At 45.5% G+C, this 21,381-nt stretch overlaps 1 protein-coding gene across 1 annotated transcript in view; it reads left to right on the top strand.

Annotated features, from left to right (window-relative positions):
- The window catches only part of TMEM114 (transmembrane protein 114), a 45,238-nt gene extending 24,437 nt beyond the window's left edge, over positions 1-20,801 (top strand). Inside the window, exon 3 of the mRNA XM_032258071.1 lies at positions 20,561-20,801. Within this exon, the coding sequence (XP_032113962.1) occupies positions 20,561-20,571 (11 nt within the window). The 3' untranslated portion in view covers positions 20,572-20,801. The remainder of the gene's footprint in view (positions 1-20,560) is intronic.
- Positions 20,802-21,381: the final 580 nt, after the last annotated feature.

The following is a 21,381-nucleotide window of genomic DNA, read 5'->3' as shown; positions in this document are numbered from 1 at the left end:
TGTTCTGTTCTGTTCTGTTCTGTTCTGTTCTGTTCTGTTCTGTTCTGATCTGTTTGTTCTGATCTGTTCTGTTCGGTTCTGCTCTGCTCTGTTCTGATCTGTTTTTGTCTATTCTGATCCCTTCTGTTCCATCCTGTCTTGCCCTCTCCTCTTCTATTCTTCTATTCCACTTGGATTATCTCTTGACAGCAATGTGCCTTTAAGACAGTGGTTCGCAACCCTGGCTTCAGATTAGGATTTAGTGAATATAGGATGTGCCTTTTGCTTTCTGCCATGATTGTGAGGCCTCCCCAGCCATGTGGCACTGCGAGTCCATTAAACCTCTTTTTCTTTAAAATTTACCCAGTCTCAGGTATGTCTTTACTAGTAGTGTGAAACAGATGAATGCACCCAGCTTCAGTCCCCAGTGCTGACGTTGGTGCCTTCCCTGGAGGTGAACGTTGGGCTGATGGGGGATCCTGGCAGGTTCAGGCATGTGCCTCACTGTTGAAGTTGTAACTCCAGGACTTGTAAATGTGACCTTACTTGGAAAAGGAGTCTTCACGGTGTAATTACTATACTTCAGATGAAGTTATGTTGGATTGGGGCGGCCTGAAATCCAATGACAGGTGTCTTTCTAAGAAGACCATGTGAGGATGGACAGATACACAGAGAGAAGGCCACGAGAAGACAGGGCAGGGTTGGAGCGGTGCTGCCATAAGCCGAGGACCTGGAGCCACCAGGACCTGGAACAGGCAAGGAAGGGTCCTCTGCTGGAGTCCTCAGATGGTGCGTGGCCCACCTGATACTGTCATTTTGAACTTTTTTTTTTTTTCTTTTTGAGACAAAGTCTCACTCTGTTGGCCAGGCGGAGTGAAGTGGCGTGTGCTCACTGCAACCTCTGCCTCTTGGATTCAAGTGATTCTCCCATCTTAGCCTCTCTCTAGTAGCTGGAATTATAGGAGTACCACACATCTGGCTAATGTTTGTATTTTTTGTAGAGACAGACTGTCACCATGTTGATCAGGCTGATCTTGAACTCCTGACCTCACGTGATCTGCCTGACTCGGCCTCCCAAAGTGTTGGCTTTACAGGTGTAGGTCACCATGCCTGGATTGATTTTGAACTTTGGACCTTCAGAATAGCGAAAGAACACATTTCTGTTGTTTTAAGCATCATCTAATTTGTGGTGGTTTGTTAGGGAAGCTTGGAGAAGTTACTAAAGTCACTGTATCACAAGATGATTTCAAAAAGATCAGAGCGTTAATAACAGCTCACATTACCAAGTGATGGCTGTACTGTATCTTTGTCAGTCTTCCCATGATGTCTGTGAAGGAGGTGCTGTTATTATCTTTCCCACAATGAGGAAACTGAGGCTCTGAGGCAGGAAATGATTATCCAAGTTCATTCCCTGGATTAGTTGTTTCTGGAAAATAGACCAAGGCTGCTGACCAGGACTTGTGCTCTTAAGGGCCACACACATTTTCTTTGTAACTGCCTAACAAATCACCCAAGATGTAATGGCTAAAACTAGCAGTGACCCTTGTATATTGCTTGCGGTCTTTGAGAGTTTAGGATCACGGAAGGGCTCAGCTGGGCGATTCTGGTTTGGCCTCTCTCATGCAGTAGCTGGAGCTGGAACAGCAGGCAGTGGAGCAGCTCGGGGCAGGCTGAGCACTTGTCTCTTTTCATCATCTTGGGGTCTTTCCATGTGGCTCTCCATATGGGCTAGACCGGGCTTCCTGACAATATGGCAGCATCAGGGCTGTCGGGAGGCTTATATGGCAGCTCCTGGGTCCAGGGCTAGTGCTCCCATGGGCCAGGTGGAAGCTGGATTACCTTTTGTGACCTAGTCTCAGGAGTCATTTAGCATCCCTTCTGCCACAGTCACAAGCCTGTTCTGATTCACAAGGAGAGGACACAGACCTCAGCCTCCCTGGGAGGTGTATCAAGGTCACATTGTAATAAGGGTGTCGGGGATTGGAGATCGGCTAGAACCACCTTTAGAAAGTACAATTTGCTACCCTCTCAGTGTAGCCTGTTTTCTCAGGCCTCACTGACTCATTGTTTCTACTATGGGATCTGACACCTCCAGCTCTGGTCTCCAGCAAAATCCAGCTATTTATTTGCATCCTCAGCAAGAACAGGGGCTGGAGAGGTCAGCCGGGGCCATGTTACAGAAGGCCATAGGGAGGAGCATTGAGATCAATGTGGATGGTTTTAAAAAATTGTGATAAAATACACATGACTACAATTTACATTTTAATCACTTTAAAGTGCATGTGGGTCGGTCGCCGTGGCTCACGCCTGTAATCTCAGCACTTTGGGAGGCAGGTGGGTCACCTGAGGTCAGGAGTTTGAGACCAGCCTGGCCAACATGGTGAAACCCTGTCTCTACTCTAAAGATACAAAAAATTAGCCAGGCATGGTGGCAAGCACCTGTGATCCCAGCTATTCAGGAGGCTGAGGCAGGAGAATCGCTTGAACACAGAGGTGGAGGTTGCAGTGAGCCGAGATCGCACCATTACACTCCAGCCTGGGCAACAAGAGCGAAACCCCATCTCAAAAAATAAATAAATAAAATGAACACAACTTAGTGTACTTACTATATTTAGTACCTGCATAATGTCATGCAACCATCGCCACCATCTAGTTCTAGAACATTTTCATCCCCAAAAGATGAAGAGGATGAGTGTTTTCATCCCAAAAGGAAACCCAGTGGGGAGTTCTATGGAAGAGGTGATACTTTTGTGCCCTAGAAGGATCTCTGCCTACAGCTTGAGTGATGGGCTGCAGCAGCGGAGACTGGTAAAACTGCAGAGACAAAGGCTAGCAGAGGGGCTACTGCTTGTGTAGATGAGAGAACGTGGGCAGAGCTGGCAGGGAGGAGAGAAGAATTCAGACTTGGCATTTACGAGGTAGAATTGATGGACTGGGTGAGTGATTGATGCAGGAAGAAAAGACCAGTTTCCCAGATGAAATAAGAGTGTGGATGGTATTGTGATTCACAGAGCTGGAAAATGATGGGAGGCATGCCGACGGGTTGTGTTGAAGGAGGGGAGTAGATAGTAAATTCATTCCGGAAGACAGTGCTGGAGACACTGTGGGGGCATCCAAGAGGGACACGTCCAAGAGGCAGTTGGAGATATTTCTTAGGGTTGGGTCAACCACTTCCCCAACCTTGGTACTAGTGACATTTGAGGCCAGATATTCTTTGTTCTCGGGAGCTGCCTTCTGCATTGTAGGATGTTTGGCAGAATCCCTGGATTCCACCCAGTAGATGCCAACTGCACCCCTCTTTGCAATGATGACAATCGAAAACATCTTCAAATATGGCTGGGTGTCCCCTAGGGGACATGATTGCCCTGGTAGAGAATCACCCGGTCAGATGCACTGGGGAGTCATCGACATGAGAAAAATAGTGAGGTAGGGGGAAGGTGCAGCTGGACTCCGGACCCAACTGAAGACTGATGAAAGCTGGGAAAAGGCACCAAAAGACACATCCATCAGCACCATGACAGCCTATCGTCACCATGACAACGCTAGGAAGTTACCACCCCTGGCAGTGGCAACACACTCCCCCACCAAGTTACTGCTCATTTTCTAGCCATTCTGAAAGGCTGCTCCTTAATTAGCATGTCATTAAAAGTGGGTACAAAGAGGACTGCACAACTGCCCGGAGCCGCTCCTCTCAGCACACCGCCTCTGGGTTAGCCCTGCTCTTGCAGGAGCTGTGACCACCAGCTGTCACCTTGCCACCTCCTCAATACAGCTGTTTTCTTCTACCACGGGCTTGCTCTTGAATTCCTTCCTGGGCTAAGCTAAGAACCTGCCCTGCATCAGTAGTGCAAACCTCCGGGACGTATGAGGCGCTCAGAGATTCAGCGTGACATGCGAAGAGAAGAGAGCTCAGGACATGTGCACGATAAACACCGACTTACGCGGGCGAACCAGAGGAGACATCAAAGGTTACTGAGAAGGAGCGATCAGGGAGAAGAGAGGAAAGAAACCTGTGACTGGGCAGGTCCTGGTACTAAAGGCTGCCTCGCCTGACTTCCAGCCATCCACGAGACCACATTTCCACGTTCACTTCTGGGGGGCTGCAGAGCACGGGGGCTCAAGGCACAGGCTCTATGGATGTTTGAATTCCCAGCCGTGGTATCAAGGACAAACTGCTTAAGTTCCTTGTCCCTCCACTTCCTCATCCTTAAGACAGGGCTCACCTCAGTTCAGGGTTGTTGCGGCCACTACATGAGTTACAGCAGGCGAAGTGCTTGGAACAGGACTTCCCATCTGTGAGTGCCAAGTCAGAGTCAGCTGCTCTTATGGTGATGCTCTGACTCATTTCCAGCCCTTTTGAACCTGGCCTCACTCCTTGGACTTAACGCCATCATTCCTACGTTCAGCAAATATTTACGGAAGACTTACTATGCACCAGCAGACACTGTGTCTGGTGAGCAAAACAGAAGCAGAGCTCACCCCCATGGTTGGGGATGGGGGATCAATTGAGGGTCACGTGCACGGTTCCAAACGGAGACAAGCGCTGTGAAGGAGCTACGGGAGGCCAAGGAGACCCTCTCTCTGCTCTGCCATGGTGCCTCGTCTTTATTATTATTATTTTTAGAGACAGTTTGGTGCAATCATAGGTCACTGCAGTCTCGAACTCCTGGCCTCAAGCGATGCCCCGGCCTCAGCTTCCCAAAGGGCTGGAATTGCAGGCTTGAGCCACTCTGTCCACCTCTACCCTTTTTTCCCCCTAAGTCACACAGCCTCATCTGTTTGCAGGGCTGAGGCATTCAATAAACGGGACAATCAAAGGAGGGGAGGCCTTTCAAATGCATTTCTTATTGTTCTGGAGAAAGTATTACAGTGAAGCAGTCTTAGAGAGGCCAAGGTAGGCAGGTCACTTGAGCTCGGGAGTTAGAGACCAGCCTGGGCAACATGGTGAAACGCTGTCTCTACAAAAAACACAAAAATTAACTGGGCATGGTGCTGCATGCCTGTCATCCCAGCCCTTTGGAAGGCTGAGGCATAAGAATTGCTTGAACCTGGAAGGTAGAGGTTGTAGTGAGCTGAGATCGTGCCAGGGCACTCCAGCCTGGGTGACTGAGCGAGACCCTGTCTCAAAAGTAAATAAAATAAAATAAAACAAAATGAAATAAAGTAATGAGCCGTCGTAGTCATGTGGGCCTGTAGTTCCAGCTACTTGGGGGGCTAAGAAGGGAGGAGAGCTTGAACTTGAGAAACTGAGATTGCAGTGAGCCGAGATCACGCCACTGCACTCTAGCCTGGGCGACAGGGCGAGGCTGTCTCAAAAAAAAAAAAAAAAAAAAAAAAAAGGTGCAAGTCCTTGAATCTCCATCTCCTGATTTTTTGGATTCTACAGACATTTTCATTCTCCCGAAAGAGTTCTCTGGCTACAGGCAGCCACAAGGAACACCCATGGCCAGATTTTCCAGAAATTCAATTTCAAAGTGATAGGAAACAATGCCCCTTAAATCACAGGTCTCGATTCTTGGTCTGGAAAGCAGGGGCGCTGAGCTGATACCCCAGAGCTAGCTTAGTGTTTCTCAGGCCAGAGGAATGAGACAGCAGCGGTCGGCACTCCGGTGCACTCCTGCAGTTGCCATCCTGGCCTCTCCACCACGCAAAGGGTGAGCAACAAAGGGAAGGATGAAGAGTCGGAAGAAAGACCTGGCAGGGAGCAAGAACCTTGGCTGGATTAGCAAGTGACCAGAACCACGCCATCAAAGGACCTGGATAAAAGGATGGAGATCACTTGGGGAGAGCTTAAATACAGGCAGTTTAAGTGGTAAGAGACCTAAAGTGACTGATCAAAGATGACTTCCGAATCACAGCTCTGCGGGCCCTGGGAGCTGCTTGAGCTGGAGAATCAAGGGCTGCTGGGCGGGGAGGGGAGGGGTTTGTGCAGAAACCAGCAAGGTTTCACCTTCAGGGCAGGAGGCCGGGGTCCCTGAGTTAGAGGACTCAGGAGCAGGTAGGATCCTAGAGCACAGCCATTGTCTTTTTTTTCCTCTTTATTGTGAAATAATAATAGTCTTGCAGGAAGTGCCAAAAATAGTATATAAAGTCCCTTGAGCCCTTCACTTATCTTTCCCCAGTGGTGTCATCCCACATAACTGCAGTGCCATATCAAAGCCGGGAAGTCCACATTGCGATACTGTCGGTTAAGCAGATCTGATCTTGTATGTGTGTGTGTGTGCGCGCGCGCGTGCGCGCGCACAGTTGGTGCAAATTTCTACCATGTATAGATTTGTGCACAGCACAGTCACAATGCAGAACTTTTCCATCACCTCAATGGAGCTCTATGTAGCTACGCTTTGTAGTCTGGGCGCGGTGGCTCAAGCCTGTAATCCCAGCACTTTGGGAGGCCGAGGTGGGTGGATCACAAGGTCAAGAGATCGACACCAACCTGGTCAACATGATGAAACCCCGTCTCTACTAAAAATACAAAAAATTAGCTGGGCATGGTGGCGCGTGCCTGTAATCCCAGCTACTGAGGAGGCTGAGGCAGGAGAACTGCCTGAACCCAGGAGGCGGAGGTTGCGGTGAGCCAAGATCGCGCCATTGCACTCCAGCCTGGGTAACAAGAGCAAAATTCCGTCTCAAAAAAAAAAAAAAAAAAAAGAAATAGAGCCTTGCTCTGTTGCCCAGGCTGGAGTGAAGTGGAATGAACATAGCTCACTACAGCCTCAGCCTCCTGGGTTCCAGTGATGCTTCCACCCTAGCCTCCCTAGTAGCTGGGACTACAGGCACACACAACCATGCCTGGCTAATATTTACTTTTTTTTTTTTTTTTTTTTTTTTTGCAGAAATGGGGTTTTGCTGTGTTGCCCAGGCTGGTCTCAAATTCCTGGCCTCAAGTGTTCCTCTTGCTTTAGCCTCCCAAAGTGCTGGGATTACAGGTGTGAGGCGCTGCACCTGGCCCCCCTTGCAGTCCTTGCTTGTCCCCTGGCAATCACTCATCTGTCCTCTATCTCTGGAATTCTGTCATTTTGAGAACGGTATAGAAATGGAATCATAAAATATGGAACCTTTGGAGATTGGCTCTTCTTCACTCAGCATAATACCTTTAAGACCCATCCACATTGTCGCATTTGTTCTTTTTCATTGCTGAGTAGTATTCCATGGTTCTGGTATAGTACAGTTTGTGTATCCAACAACCTAGTGAAGTACATTTGGTTCTCAGTTTTGCACAATTGTGACCATGGGTTTTACATTTGGTACATGTGCTTGAATGGAGTTTAATAAAACACCCCTAGAAACACACTGTTAAATTTTATTTCAGGATATTGTTTTAGATGCTCTCATAATATCAGTTGTGCTATTGTATGAAAGGTTTTGAAAAGACGAATTTGAAAAGATGATTTGCGTCCTGCCTCACAGACAGAAAGCCAATGTTTCTTGTCAACCTTTAGTATGTTTACATCTGAGGATACTGGGAATGTTGTCACTGATAGACCTTCTGTCTTTGCTTTGGCCACCAGGAAGTTGAGTTTGGGGCCAACTGTTCATCTGTGAAATTCTGTTCTTATGCAATGCTCACCTAATTTGGCCTTGACATTTTCATCTTTGTTTTTTACCTTAAATATTATATTAAGTACAACAGTGCAGAGAATTTTTACCATAATTCTAGGGGATCCTGTCTTTGGAGAAAAAAATCCTCCAGTGCTAGAGAACAGAGCATGTTTCCTGGGAGACACATCGCTCAGTAGAAGAACGAAGAGTGAGCGAACAGGATGGTGGGAGGCCTCTTTCACCTTTGCTAGACTTTGAACTTGTTTAGGGTCAGAACCATGTAGCATTTATCTTTGTAGTTCTGCAAGTCAAGTACAAGGTGAGGTGCAGAATAGCTGTGCCCAGTAATGTTTGCTCACTCTTCTACTGTGGATCTCTCGGGAGGAGAGCCGTGGATGTTCTGTCCTGTGGGTCCAGCTAGGACCACAGGGTGAGGAAGGGGATGAATCTCTCTAGCAGCCACAAGCATGTGTGGATGTGGAAGCAGACAGAGGCGAAACTTCAGAGCCCCAAGAGCTGAGCGTTTGTTAGGAAAGTCCAGATTTTAGATTCCACAGAACACGAACAAAATTCTAGGGTACTGTGATGGTTAGTACCAAGTGTCAACTTGATTGGATTGAAGGAGGCAAAGTACTGTTTCTGGGTGTATCTGGGTGTTTCTGGGTATTGCCAGAAGAGATGAACATTGGAGTCAGCGGACTGGGAAAGGAAGACCCACCCACAACGTGGGTAGGCACCATCCAATTGGCTGTCAGCAGGGCTAGAAAAGGCAGGCAGAAGACAGTGGAAGAAGCTGACTTGCTGAGTCTTCGGCCTTCATCTTTCTCCTGAGTTGGATGCTTCCTGCCCTCAAACATCAGATTCCAAGTTCTTTGGATTTTAGACTCTTGGCTTATACCACTGGTTTGTCGGGGGCTCTTGCTTTTGGGTCTTTGGCCACAGACTGAAGGCTGCACTATTGGCTTTTCTGCTTTTGAGGTTTTGGGGCTCAGACTGAGCCACTGCTGGCTTCCTTGCTCCTCAGCTTACAGACAGGCTGTGATGGGACTTCACCTTGTGATCATGTGAGCCAGCTCTCCCTAATAAATTCCCTTTCATATGTACTTCAATCCTATTAGTTCTGTCCCTCTAGAGAACCCTGACTAATACAGGAAGAAGTTCTGTTACTTACTTTTCATCGTGGCAAGTAAGTCCATCAACTCAGCCACCGCCCAAGCACAAGGACACAGAACCCTGTGTATAAAAAGATAATCATTACCATTTCCTGTTACAACCATCTCTATCTCTCTCTCACACACACTGGAAGGATAATATGATATCTTGGAATAAAGGGTTGAACTTTAAACAGAATGCCTGTGAACTTTCATATTTTTCTCAGTTCACACAGATCTTACTTTGAGGTCATGAATTCTTTTTTATTGTTGTTGTTGTTATAGAGATGGAGTTTCACGCTTGTTGCCCAGGCTGGAGTGAAGTGCTTCGATCTTGGCTCACTGCAACCTCTGCCCCTAGATTCAAGTAATTCTCCTGCCTCAGCCTCCCTAGTAGCTAGGATTACAGGTGTGAGGCACTGATCCCGGATAATTTTTGTATTTTTAGTAGAGATGGTGTTTTGCCATGTTGGCTGGGCTGATCTCGAACTCCTGACCTCAGGTGATCCACCGCACCCTCAGCCTCCCACAGTGCTGGGATTACAGGCGTGAGCCCCCACCCCAGGCCTGAGATCATGCATTCTTAACACAGGCAGCGCTGGATCTCTCTCCCTCGCTCTCTTTATTACATTGGAAGATGCTTTATTTCTTTTTAATACCAGCTCCTCCACCGACTATGTAAAATTGAAATATTTCACATGGTCATTCCCATCATGTGGGAAATGAAAACAAAGTTAAAGGAAAACAAAGCATTTTCCATATATGGGTGTATTTTTTTTTTTTTTTGTATTCATATATACATGGCAATTTTTAGCTCACTTCTCCAAGGGCAAGAAAAAGGACAAAAAATGCCTATCAGATTTCATCTCTGCTCGGAGAATTGGCTCTTAGGAAGGTGAGAAAGGTGTTGAATCGTACAATGGTTTATGGCCCTGCAAAGGGTCGCGGTACAGCAAACAGATACACAGTGCACCTGTGCTCTTATTTCAAGGGTGTGTGTGGGGTGACGATTAGGAAGAAAAGTTTAAAAGACTCATCAGGGAGGTAATAATGAATAAAAGGTTGGAAAGCCACACTGTACATGGCTAGTATCTGAGAATCATTGACCTTGACTGTGGGAAACTATAGAGGTACCACCCAGGACTCGAGAAACATGCGTTTTAATCGCCAGAGTTTGCTATGGGTCAGGCACACTGCCAAACCCTTTAAATGCATCATTTCACAGCAACCCTGAGAGGCAGGAGCTCATATTATGTCCGTTTCACAAATGAGAAAATCCAGGGGCGGAGAGGCTAAGCCACTTGCTCAGTCAGGGTCCCACCGTTACCAGGGGCTCAAGCCTGGATTCAAACTCACAGTGTCTGACTAACTTATTTGAAGAACAGGCTTTTCAGAGGGTCTTGCTTGCAGCAGTTCCAGGAGTGTGAAACTTGCATTTCCCCTTCCTCATGAAATGAACAAAGTCTGGCCAAATGTTTTGGCCAGAGTCTTGTTCCTGGCATCCCTATCACCTGTGCTGGGAATCATTTGCACGGCCCCAGCAAATCCAGACGTTGGAGGTCAAAAGGGCAAGCCACAGGTCCATCAATGGAGTGATGGGCCTCCCAAGCCCGGCAATTAAGAGGGGATTCTCAGCTGTGAACGTGCCTGTTGGCTTCCTGATGGAAGTCTCTCAGGCTAATTAAATAACCATGACGGGTCGGCACTTCCCCACGACTTCACTCAGAGGCCACGCAAGGACCTCTTTTTACCTGAAAAGGCAACCTTGCCAACCTTTGTGCTCAGAAAAGAAAGCAGGCCTCTCCGGGAGCAAAGGAAATGCATTTCAGGACAAGGAAGGGCCTCCATAGAGACAGAATCCAGTCTAGGGTTCTTGCTTAACACCTTTGGATAAATCTTGGTGTACATTATGTCCGTTCTTACTCCTCATCCTCCACACAGCTGCTGGGATTGGGTCTTTAATGCACATATCATGGCCCCTTTCAGCTCAAAAATTCCTTCACGATGCCCTCTTTCCTCTAGCAGTATTTGCCGTCAGCGAGACTGCACGATCCCTCAACAGAATTCCAGAAAAGATCCTGAGAACACGCACCTGCAGCAACCATTATGTGCAGGCTGGATAAACGTGCTAACAGGTCCTGTACATACAGGTCTATTATAAAATGCTTAGATACATTTACCCAAGGCTCAGTTGGCAGCGGCTTTCCCCTGTCCTCCCAGTTAGCTTTAGAAATAAACACAGCCCAACCAAACAAGAACAAGCAAAAGCTATTTATTCAGAGCTCGCCATAGCAAGGGAGTCAGCCAGCATCGCTCGTGTTTTGGCAGAGACTCAGAGGTAGATGGAGGAGAGGGAAACCTTTATCGCAGAAGGGAAAGAAGCCTCCGGGTGTGCTCTGATTGGAGCTGCTGTCATGGGGAACCCGAAGGTGGGGTAATTAGAAGTGGGCATCTTCTGTGATCTGGCAGGGGTGTCTGTTTAGCTTTCTTTGGTTTATCCCCAGTTGGAAGCAGGGACAAAAATTTTAGGGAAGCTGTCAGTTATTATTTGAACCCTGGGCATTTGGGACTGATTGTTACAGGAGTTGTTGATTGGCTTCCTGAGCCAGTTGCTACATGTAGTGGCCAGACTTCCTACCAGTCTGATTTCCGGAGAGCAGGCTGGCGCCCTGGGCTGGTTCCTGTAGAGAATGTTGGGCTGGTGGCTGCAGATTGTTGGGTCAGGGTTCTGTCTTTTTATAGAGTCTGGCCACTGCCTGTACATTCAGTCTCTCGGGTAAATGTGTAAATCGAAAGAGATCACATGACATTCTTGGCTTCTCATTTATAAATGTTTACAATTACTGACAGGTGACAATTAGAAGGGACACAAATTATATACGTCGATTTACTTAACAGTTTGAAATGAGTTAAGACATTCTATAATGTGTACACAATCAATCTTAAATACCATGATGCGTGTAAAAGTGTTCATCAGGATTGTATGTACGTGTTTACGAACATTTATGCTCTTAATAGAATTGTTTCATTCATTTTGAGCATTTTGTTTTTGTTTTGAGAGAGAGTCTTGCTCTGTCTTGCTCCAGCCCAGGCTGGAGTGTAGTGACATGATCATAGCTCACTACAGCCTCCATCTCCTGGGTTCAAGTGATCCTCCCACCTCAGCTCCCCGGTAGCTGGGACTACAGGCACACACCACCACACCCAGCTAATTTTTAAATTTTCTGTAGGGATGGGGTCTTGCTATGTTGCCCAGACTGGTCTCAAACTCTTGGGCTCAAGCAATCCTTCGCCCTCAGCCTCCCAAAGTGCTGGGATTACAGGCATGAGCCATTAAGCCTGGCTGAGTATTTATTTATGAAATCAAAGGTTTGAGACTTTTAAGAAGAATAAAATACGTAAGAAACTGATAAAACCATAGATGAAATGCTAATGCAGTAGGAGAAAGGAGATAAGGTAGCTCACTGGTTCTCAAAGTGTGACCCTGAATCAGCAGCATCAGCCTTATGTGGGAATTTGTTAGAAAAGCAAATCCTCAGGCCCCACTAATGATCTACTGAATTAGAAACTCTGAAAGTGACACCCAGCGATCTATATTCGAGTAGTGCCCTGGGTGGTTCTGATACATATGAATATTTAAAGACCACAAAATTAGATTAACACGTCAAAATGTAACTTGATGGCAACAGATGATAAAGATGATGATGTTGATTTTGCTTTTTTTTTTTCTGAGACAGAGTAAGACTCTGTTAGACAGGCTGAGTGCAGTGTATGATCAGAGATCACTGCAGCCTCAACTTCCCCGGCTCAAGCAATCCTCCTGCCTCAGCCTCCTGAGTAGCTGGCACTACAGCCATGTGCCACTATGCCTCGTTATTTTTTATTTTTTGTAGATAAGGGCTCTTGCTATGTTGCCCAGGCTGGTCTTGAATTCCTGGATGCAAGTGATCTTCCCACCTTTGCCTCCCAAAGTGTCAGGATTATAGATGTGAGCCACTGAGACTGGCTGACAATAAATTATTGATCAAGAACATAGGAGAAAGAGGAGGACATTTAAGAAGAAAAAAGAAAGGGTACAATATAGGCCTGAATAAATAAAAAACAGGAGCATCTGACAAAACGGGTCCACAAGTTATAACCACACTGGAAACACGTACTGTGGAAACTGTATTTCAATGCTAAGCCTCACAAGATAAGATATGAGGGGGGGGGGGGGGGAGAGAGAGAGAGAGAGAGGGAAAAGAAAGATGCTGGAGAGAAGAGTAACCACTTGGAACAGACACATTCATATTTTATTTATATCTCTGAGGACAACAGTGTGTGTTTTGCTGGGTGCAGCTATTTTTCAAATGTCTATAAATTTGATTGGGTTGAACAAAGTACAAACTAATTTAAATGCATCACTGAACTTACGATGACTTTTGCTGTGATGTGTTTTCTCAGTCAATTTGCACTGAACTGCTGCCATGAAATCTCTGAACACTGAAAAGGGGTACCCCTATGTAAAGCAGTTATAGACCAGTGGCCTGTAGGGTAACGGCTAAACTTATCAGCAAGGTCTGTTCCTACGTGTCTTATGAGTTATCCTTCCTTGTTTCAACAGGTTGGGTCATCTACCGACTGCTCATTCACTTGTGTCTTATAGCAATATCAAGCCACTTGATTTTTTTTTTTTTTTTTGAGATGGAGTCTCCCTCTATTGCCCAGGCTGCAGTGCAGTGGCACAATCTCAGCTCACTGCAACCTCCACCTCTTAGGTTCTAGTGATTCTCCTGCCTCAGCTTCCCAAGTAGCCGGAACTACAGGTGCACACCACCATGATCAGCTAATTTTTTTTTATTAAAAATTTTTTTTTTTAATTTTTTGCATTTTTAGTAGGTACTGGGTTTCACCATATTGGCCAGCTGGTCTTGAACTCCTGACCTCTTGATCTGTCTGCCTTGGCCTCCCAAAGTGCTGGGATTACAGGTGTGAACAACCGTGCCTGGCCACTTGATGTTCTTAAAATTCAGCAGGTTTTGTTTCTTTTACTGGTGAACTTCTATATATGCATTAAGATCCTGCTCAAATGTCACCCCTTTTACTTCCCAGTAAAGAATGTACTGCCTGAGTGAGGAGACCATGTGTTTTCTTCTCTATATGCACAGGACCCAGCTTAATGTCTGCTCAGTTAATGCTAAACAAATATTTGTTGAGTATTCATTTACCATGTAGACAAATTATATTTTTTATCTAAAAGGTGTGCTTATTTGTTAAGTAAGACATGAAAGGGCTTGCATGTATCCGTTACTTGTTCTTTGCAGCTTGCCTATACAAAGTTGTTTGCTATTGATGAGTCAGTAAATGAGAAACAGAAAACAAAAACAGCAACAAAATGACAATGAAGGAAAAAGAAAATCAATCAACAAAAACCTAGGCTAATACTGTTGTTACTATTTATCATGGCATTTAGCTTGGAGCTTCCTGGCAGTCTAGGCAAAAAGGAAAAGATTGGGTTACATAAGCCAGTTTAACTAATGAATCATGGTAGTTTATCAAGAGAGATACACAGTTTTACGTAAGGAATTTACTCTATAGGTTCCTATGTTATGAACATCGATAAAGTTTTAGATTACTCTGGTAGCTATAGAGAATATTTATTTGTTCATTCTTCAAATATTTTTTGGGCATTTGCTCTTTCCTAGACATTGTGTGGTTATTGGGCTACAGAAACCAATGGTATGTTCACATTCTACAGGAGGAGAGAGAAAGGTGGATTTATGCAATATAGCGTGATACAGTCCATGTTACAAGGAAAGTCGGGAGGCTCTAGGAGCCCAAGGCAGGAACTTTGGCTGCGGTTGAGAAAGTAAGGCTTTGGGGAGGAGATGACATCTGAGCTGAGTTTTAAAGAATGAGTTGGGTTGGCCACATGAAGGGGTGTCATACGAGAGAGAACATTAAGTGCAAAGTTTTGGAGGAATGAAGCGTGGTGCATGGTGTACCGCTCCATGATGCAAGCAATTCAATAACACTAGGGTGTTTGGCGGTAGCGGAAGCAGGTGAAATTGACAAGGTAAACAAGCAAGTGCCACACCATAAATTATCCCCAATGACACCAAAGGACCTTGGTCTTTGGGTTCTGCAGGGCAGGGCAAGGGGGGCTATAAAACAATTTAAATGAAAAAGTGACATAGTCTAAGTTATGTGTTTAAAGATGAAGAAATGCTCCTTATGCCGTCTCTCCTTAGTCCCCCACCGGGGCCCAGCTTTGCTCTGTAGTCAATCTGCACTGGTCCTAAGTTTCTTTGCTACGAGGCCAAGCACTTCTAAAACACTGAAGTCTGAGCTGACATCAATTATGCTGAAAGGGGGAAAAATTAATTAAAAGTTTTCGAAGGGCCGTGTTCTGTATTCTCTATTTTCGTGTTATCAGCAACGCTGCCTTTTCTCCTGGCTGGGAGTTATTACAGTATAACATTTTCATGTTGCTTGTAGGGTAATTATGTCAAATATATGGGAGATGATAAGCGGCAGTTTGTATTATTCTGTGATTAATCTCCATACATTCTGGCATTTCAATCTGGCCTAAGGAGGCTACATTTGCTATACTCTGTGCAGCGGGAGGATGTGGGGAAAAGCGGGAGGATTGGGGAGTTGAGACTGAGGTGATTCTGGTTGGAAACATCCCAGTTCCCCCAAAGAACCCACCAACCCCAGGCTCCACTTCCCCTGTTCTTTCCAAGGCTCATTCAGTGTAGTGCTTCTGAAAGTGCACCTGGGTTGTTATGTACATAGCACCCTCCTACCCCCTTTGCTGGCCTCCGCCATCCCAAACCCACAGAATCAACATTTAGAACGTTATAAAGCCAAGGAATTTGCATTTCCAACTACTCCTTGAAAAATCATTCTTACATATTTAGAATTTTTGAAAAGCAGATCTAGCTCAATCAGTCCCAGTCCTTTGCAAACCTGAAATCGGATATGAAAGTTTTTCAGGATGGTGCTGGAAGAGCAGATTTGGGAATTTCAAATCACCTGAGATGACCAAGGGAGACCATTGCATCTCCTTAACTGGGTTTCTTGAAAAATGTGCAATAGGTGGAATTGGTTTATTTTTACCCAGAGGAAGGATAAGACATCTCTTGTAAGATGTTAAAACAGGGAAAATAACATTTCTTTTTCTTTTTGAAATGGAGTCTTGCTCTCTTGCCCAGGCTGGAGTACAATGGTTCAATCTCAGCTCAATGCAACCTCTGCCTCCCTGGCTGAAGATTCTCTGGCCTCATCCTCCTGAGTAGCTGGGATTACAGGCGTGTGCCACCATGCCCAGCTAACTTTTTGTATATTTAGCAGAGACGGCGGTTCACTATGTTGGCCAGGCTGGTCTTGAACTCCTGACCTCGTGATCCACCCATCTCGCCCTCCCAAAGTGCTGGGATTACAGGTGTGAGCCACAGCACCTGGCCAAAAGAACATTTCAGTAGAGGTTCTAGACACACACTTTGGGAATGAGCCCTGTAGTTGGAACAAAGTCTGAAGCAGGAGAAATCTTGGCTCAGGAAGTAGAGGGGTGCCTGGTCTCACATCCTCCTTGGTCAAGGGGTCTCCTGCCCTGAATCACCTTCAACATCTAAACCAGGGAGGGTGACGGCGGATGACTTCTCCAGCAAGCACAATGCTATTCTGCTGCTGCATTTCAACATTTGTTAGGGTTCCTTTTCTTGATCACCATCTGTCCTGATGAAAGCTGCCTCGTGGGGTGGTGGGTCCCTCAGAAGTAAAGTTTGTATCGGGCCACTGTGCTTCATTTCGCTAAGCCATTCCGGTTGTGGCCAGACCCTTTTGATCCTCACAAGCCTGACCTCTTGACTCCTGCAGAATTCCAGAATCTTCCCAGTTCCCAGGTGGAACCCTCTGCCAAATAACCCCCTAGACAAACAGGCAAAAAATATCGCGGCTTATGTTGGGTCCTCTTTAGTCTATGATTTATTGATGGAGAATATGAAATTTTCATTAAAACAGACTGCTGCTTCTCACTCATTTGTCACATTTCTAATTTGTATTTTAAGACATTAATAAAACTGACACAGTTAATTATTTTTCAAAATGTCAAATATATTGAAGATGTGGGACTGGAATGAAGCTTCCTGTTGTAGCAGAAGGAGGCATTGGTTCAAGAAAATTATTTCTTGGTTACACTGAGCTCTTTCCCCTTCCTCAACCTTATGGTCAGATAAATTGTCTTTGATCTCTTAATAGATGTCACTGTTTACAAAGTACTTTCTTTTTTTTTTTTTTTGAGATGGAGTTTTCACTTTTGTTGCCCAGGCTGGAGTGCAATGGCATAATCTCGGCTCACTGCAACCTCCACCCCGTGGGTTCAAGCGATTCTCCTGCCTCAGTCCCCCAAGTAGCTGGGATTACCGGCCTGCGCCACACACCTGGCAAATTTTGTATTTTTAGTAGAGACGGGGTTTCACCATGTTGGTCAGGCTGGTCTTGAACTCCCGACCTCCGGTGATCCGCCTGCCTCAGCCTCTCAAAGTGCTGGGATTACAGGTGTGAGCCACTGTGCCTGGCCAAAGTACTTCCTTTTTTAAAAATCCTGAGATATTATCCAGTAGTGCTTGGGGAGGTCCTGGTTTATGTCTGTGGTCTTAGTATTGTTAATAATGTACCCCGGGATTGTCTTCATTTGTATGACAATGTGTATCAGGTTCTGAGTCTAAGACTGTCAGGGCTTTTGAGTTAGACATAACTGGCTCACGTCCTTGGTAACCACGTGACCTCTCTTTAGCCTGTTTCCCTATTTGTAAAACGCAGCACATATAGCACCGACTTCACGTTGTCATGCGTTTAGATGATATGATATAGTATGCATGGCATATAACAAGAGATCAATATATGATTGCTGCCACCATATTTGTGGCCGTTATTATCATTAGGCCCTGCATGGGGCTGGTCCAGACTTCGCTCTCAGCCCCACCTCACTTTGCACCCCCTGTTGCAGCCTCTGTCTGGCAGCTCTGGACTTCTTTCAGTTCTACGTGTGTCTTTGCCGCAGGGCCTTTGTACCTGCTGCTTGATCTTTTAACCTGAGTCCCATCTCAGCTCAAACATAATTCCCCAGGGAAGCCTGCCCAGATGTCTCTCACTAGGTCAAGCCCAGCTGTTGTCAGCTCTTGAAACATCCTACATCTCTTTTCTGTAACAATTGTCATTGTAAAAAATTAGCAGGTAGGTGTGTGGTCCTTTGGTTTATGTCCATCTCTCCCGCCAGTCTGTAAGCTCTGAGAAGACGGGAGCTGCGTCGGTCTTTGCTTACCACTGGTTCCTAGCACCTAGTGGAGTGCTGGGCTATAGTGAGTGGTCAATAACAGCTGGTTGAATGAGTGAATTGAATCTCACTGCTTTCGGACTCATCAGTTCTACCTCATCTGTTCCTATCAACTCCCAAGTCTCCCTGGGGTTTTCCGTATCTTTCATTGACTATCCATCCTTGGATAAAATGGGTCTATTATAACAGTAATAACAGCTAAGATTTTCGGAGTGCTTGCTATATACCACGTATTTTACTTGCATTATTTCTCTGAAGACTTATGATAATCTGATGAATTCAATGCAATCACCACCACCCCCATTCACAGATGAGGAAACTGAGGCGGAGGTAATGATACCCAGCAGGTGAGTGAACAGCTGGCATTCCTGCACAGCGGCTTGACTCCAGGGCTCCTGCCTCTATCTGAGACTGTGCTATTCCTCCTATGAACTGTTCTATGAAAAAATAGTTCATCACCGTATCCTCAATCCCTAGCCAAGTGCCTGAAACATAAGGAGTTTGATAACTATGTATTTAATAACTTGAAGTTTGAAAGAATAAATAAATTCTAATTATTAAACTACCACATTTTTTGCCCAGTCCTTTGGCTCCCAAAAGCCTGTAATCCCAGCATTTTGGGAGACTGAGGTGGTCGGATCACCTCAGTCTGGGGTCAGAAGTGCGAGACCAGTCTGGCCAACATGGTGAAACCCCATCTCTACTAAAAATACAAAAATTAGCCGGGCTTGGTGGCACGTGCCTGTAATCCCAGCCACCGCAGAGGCTGAGGCAGGAGAATTGCTTGAATCGGGGAGGTGGAGGTTTCAGTGAGCTGAGATTGTGCCACTGCACTCCAGCCTGGGTGACAGAGCGAGACTCTGTCTAATAAATAAATAAATAGCATATTCGTGAGTTGTAATTTTTTTTAAGTTACTTCCATTTTTTTTTTCTTTTTTAAATTTAGGTTTCTGTCACGATCTGGGTATCTCATGGAACATGTGACCTATATTAACAACATTGTCTTGCTTGTGGTGGTGAATAAATATTTAAGGATCCCTGGGCCCATTGCACGCAGGGTGCTTCCAGCGGATACAACCCAGAATTCCAGGATGGGATCTGGAAGAGTGAAGGCTCAGGGGTCATTTTCCTTGGAGAAGGGAATTGGGGTGTGGGAGGTTGGAAGGAAATGGTGGTATGAGGCTGCGGGGAAGATGTGCCCCGGCATCTGAGCCTGCTTGTAAAAGGCAGAGCCCTCCTCTGGGTCTGATGAGGGATCAGAGAGAGAAGGAGCCTTTGTGGAGCTGAAGTCGTCACTTGGGCCAGGGGCAGGTGTTTTGGGCAAGTGGGTCTTGGGTTGGGATTACGCTTCCAGCTTCTCTACCCTCCCACCCCCCTCAATTCCCTTTTCAGAGGAAAAGGATCCCGGAATCTTGAGTCTTCTAGATCCCATTCTGGGATTCCAGGTTGTATCAGTTGGAAGCACTGTGAGTGCTGTTGGCCCAGGGATCCTCAAACATTTCTTCAGCACTGCATACAAGGCAGATGTTGTTCATATGTTCATATAGGTCACATGTTCCATGGCAATGCCCAAACTGAAAAAACGGGAAGTAACTAAAAAAAACCGCAACTCACAGATATGCTATTTAATAATCAGAATTTATTTATTCATGTGAACATCAAGTTATGGAGTGCATATTTATTGAGCTCCTTATATTCCAGGCATTTGACTAGAGATTGAGGATTCAGTGATAAACTGTTTTCTCATAAATCACAAATAGATACATTATAAATGATATAACTTAAAGATAACACAAATTCATCTACTCTATGAAAATTAAATATAACACAAATGTATCTACTGTATTAAAATTAAATACATACATACACACCCATCTGCAATGAAGTATATATAACATAAAAACACAGCACACACATTCTTTGTCTAGGTTCATACAATCATATTGTCCAAACTTCCATGGGTATAATAGGGTACCCGATGATACTTCTCTCTTCTACCTCAGGTCTCTGTCTGCTCACTGGGTTACCTCTCACCACACCCAGCACCATCAATTCTTTGGCCTCCCCTCCAGAGCAAATATGTTTATCTTTTTTTTTTTTTTTTTTGGAGACGTGATCTTGTTCTGTCACTCAGGCTACGGAGCAGTGGCAGGATTGTGGCGCACTGCAGCCTTGGTTTCCTGGGGTCCCGTGATGCTCCCACCTAAGCCTCCTGAGTAGCTGGGGCTACAGGCATGCACAACCATGCCCAGCTAATTTTTTTTTTTGTAGAGACAGAGTCTCACCATGCTACTCAGGCTGGTCTCGAACTCCTGGGCTCAAGCAATCTGCCTGCCTTGGCATCCCAAAGTGCTGGGATTACAGGTGTAAGCCACTGTGCCCAGCCTCAGAGCACAAATGTTTAAATACTGCCCCCGCCCCGACTCCACGACACCTTTCTTTTTTTTTTCTCTCTTGTTATACACAAATGGCAGCAAAGTAAACAGCGTTCTAACCTTGCCTTTTATGCTTATACCTATCTTGGAGGCGGTTCATATCAGTTTACAAAAAGCTTTCTTGTTCTTCTTTACAGCTGCTTTTTGATAGCTCTATGGATGTCAGTGGTGAATTATTAACAGTAAATCAATAGAATGGAAAACTTCTGCAGGGCTTTGATGTCATGGAAAGAAGTTCCTGGTATAAAACATAATGGGGGAGAAAATCAGACTGTAGTTTCACACCATATGGTATTATGGTTATGAAAAATAGAATCTATATGTGTATGTGAATAGCTATATGAATTAGGAAGAATGTTTATTAAAATATTAGCATCACGTATATCCCAGTGGTAGCTTTATTATCATATATATATTATGTGTATATACACATAATATCTATATACAGAGACAGAGTCTCACTCTGCTGCCCAGGTTGGAGTGCAATGGCGCCACCTTGGCTCACTGCAGCCTCTGCCTTTTGGGTTCAAGCCATTCTCCTGCCTCAGCCTCCCAACTAACTGGGACTACGGGCATGCGCTATCACGCCTGGCTAACTTTTGTATTTTTAGTAGAGACGGGGTTTCATCATGTTGGCCAGGTTGGTCTCAAACTCCTGATCTCAGGTGATCTGCCCGCCTTGGCCTCCCAAAGTGCTGGGATTACAGGTGTGAGCCACCATGCCTGGCTTGCTTTTGTTTTTTGAGACAGGATCTCATTCTGTTGCCCAGGATGGAGAGCAGTGTTGCAATCACAGCTTCAACCTCCTGAGCTCATGAGATGTTCCTGCCTCAGCCTCCCAAGAAGCTGGGACCACAGGCACGCGCCACTATACCCAGTTAATTCTTAAATTTATTATTTTTTTAAATAGTACTTTAGGTTCTGGGGAACATGTGCAGATCATGCAGGTCTGTTGCAT

Source organism: Sapajus apella, unplaced genomic scaffold (assembly GCF_009761245.1).
Source record: "Sapajus apella isolate SASKATOON/1434 unplaced genomic scaffold, GSC_monkey_1.0 scaffold99, whole genome shotgun sequence".
In the NCBI taxonomy this organism is placed as follows: Eukaryota; Metazoa; Chordata; class Mammalia; order Primates; family Cebidae; genus Sapajus; species Sapajus apella.
This window is presented reverse-complemented; position numbering and strand designations above follow the sequence as displayed.